General features: G+C 42.8%; 1 protein-coding gene across 2 annotated transcripts in view; it reads right to left on the minus strand.

Annotated features, from left to right (window-relative positions):
• The window catches only part of LOC109542264 (sodium/potassium-transporting ATPase subunit beta-2), a 7,589-nt gene that overhangs the window by 4,679 nt on the left and 1,903 nt on the right, over positions 1–1,007 (minus strand). Inside the window, exon 2 of one of the 2 annotated variants that reach the window (XM_048662734.1) lies at positions 259–432. In XM_048662734.1, the coding sequence (XP_048518691.1) occupies positions 259–421 (163 nt within the window). In that variant the 5' untranslated portion in view covers positions 422–432. Of the gene's footprint in view, positions 1–258; positions 473–1,007 lie in introns of those variants that run through there. The other variant, XM_048662733.1, reaches the window with a different exon arrangement.

A 1,007-nucleotide genomic window follows, 5' to 3' on the forward strand; every position in this document is an offset into this window, starting at 1 on the left:
AACATTTAGCAAAAATGTGCCATAAAAGTGTCGTCATTTAAACGTAGTCGGTTGACGTAATTTAGATATGAGACTGGCTTCAAGCAAATTCCGGCCGAAACCTGAATTAATTTAGGTAAAAATCATGCAATTGATGGGCCAACCGGTAATTGCATTCAAACGTTTAATCTAATCAGCCCTAATGGTTGGTCGGCTCGTCGAGATGCGTCACTCAATTAGGCCAATCAGACGCCAAGACAACTGATTTTCAATACTCACACCAACTGGCTCCTGTTCGGCCCATAAAAGCTTTCTTTTCCGGGTTCCACAGGAAGAGTTTGAACGCTTCCATGCCAGTAAGGCGCTTCTTGCCGTAGTTGTAGAAGCGCGTTTGCTCTTCCAGGATTTCATCCTGTTTGCTCAGGACTTTTTCGTGGGCCATCGTGCAACTAGCTGGAAGAAGGACACGTTTTAGAGCGCACTGACTGTTTGACTGAAGAATGAGAAAAAAGTGGATTAAAGTGCGGCCAATGGGATGGCGAGTAGGTGGCTGCAGGCCGGATATTAACAATTTTCTATGTGAATGGGCCTCAACGTCGCCAGTGGCGGGTTCACCAGTTGCGAGCAATTGAGGCTTAGAAAGGGGAATTTTTTCTTGGATATCAAAAGAAATAGATTTTCGAGACCATTGCTTGGAACTAATGGGTTTTTAGGCTGTCGTTCGGTCGAATTTCTTCTTCACGTTTCGCAAGCACGAGTGGCTTGCATCTTCAGAAGTGGTTTGTGTTAGTTCTCATCAGAACTTCTCTCAGAACTCAGAAGAAGAAAGTTCTGAGAGAAGTTCTGATGAGAACTAACCCAAACCACTTCTGAAGATGTACTCGTGCTTGCGAAACGTCAAGAAGAAATTCTACCGAACAACGGCCTAAAAACCCGAACATTTTTGGGGACTTAAACATTCGCGTTTTTTCTTCTAATATAAAAAATTTCACTTTATTAACTGCGCTTGATCAGATTTGATAAATTTT

The sequence above is a fragment of the Dendroctonus ponderosae genome, unplaced genomic scaffold (assembly GCF_020466585.1).
Source record: "Dendroctonus ponderosae isolate FM_Combo_2020 unplaced genomic scaffold, Dpon_F_20191213v2 Dpon_F_20191213_11, whole genome shotgun sequence".
Classification (NCBI taxonomy): Eukaryota; Metazoa; Arthropoda; class Insecta; order Coleoptera; family Curculionidae; genus Dendroctonus; species Dendroctonus ponderosae.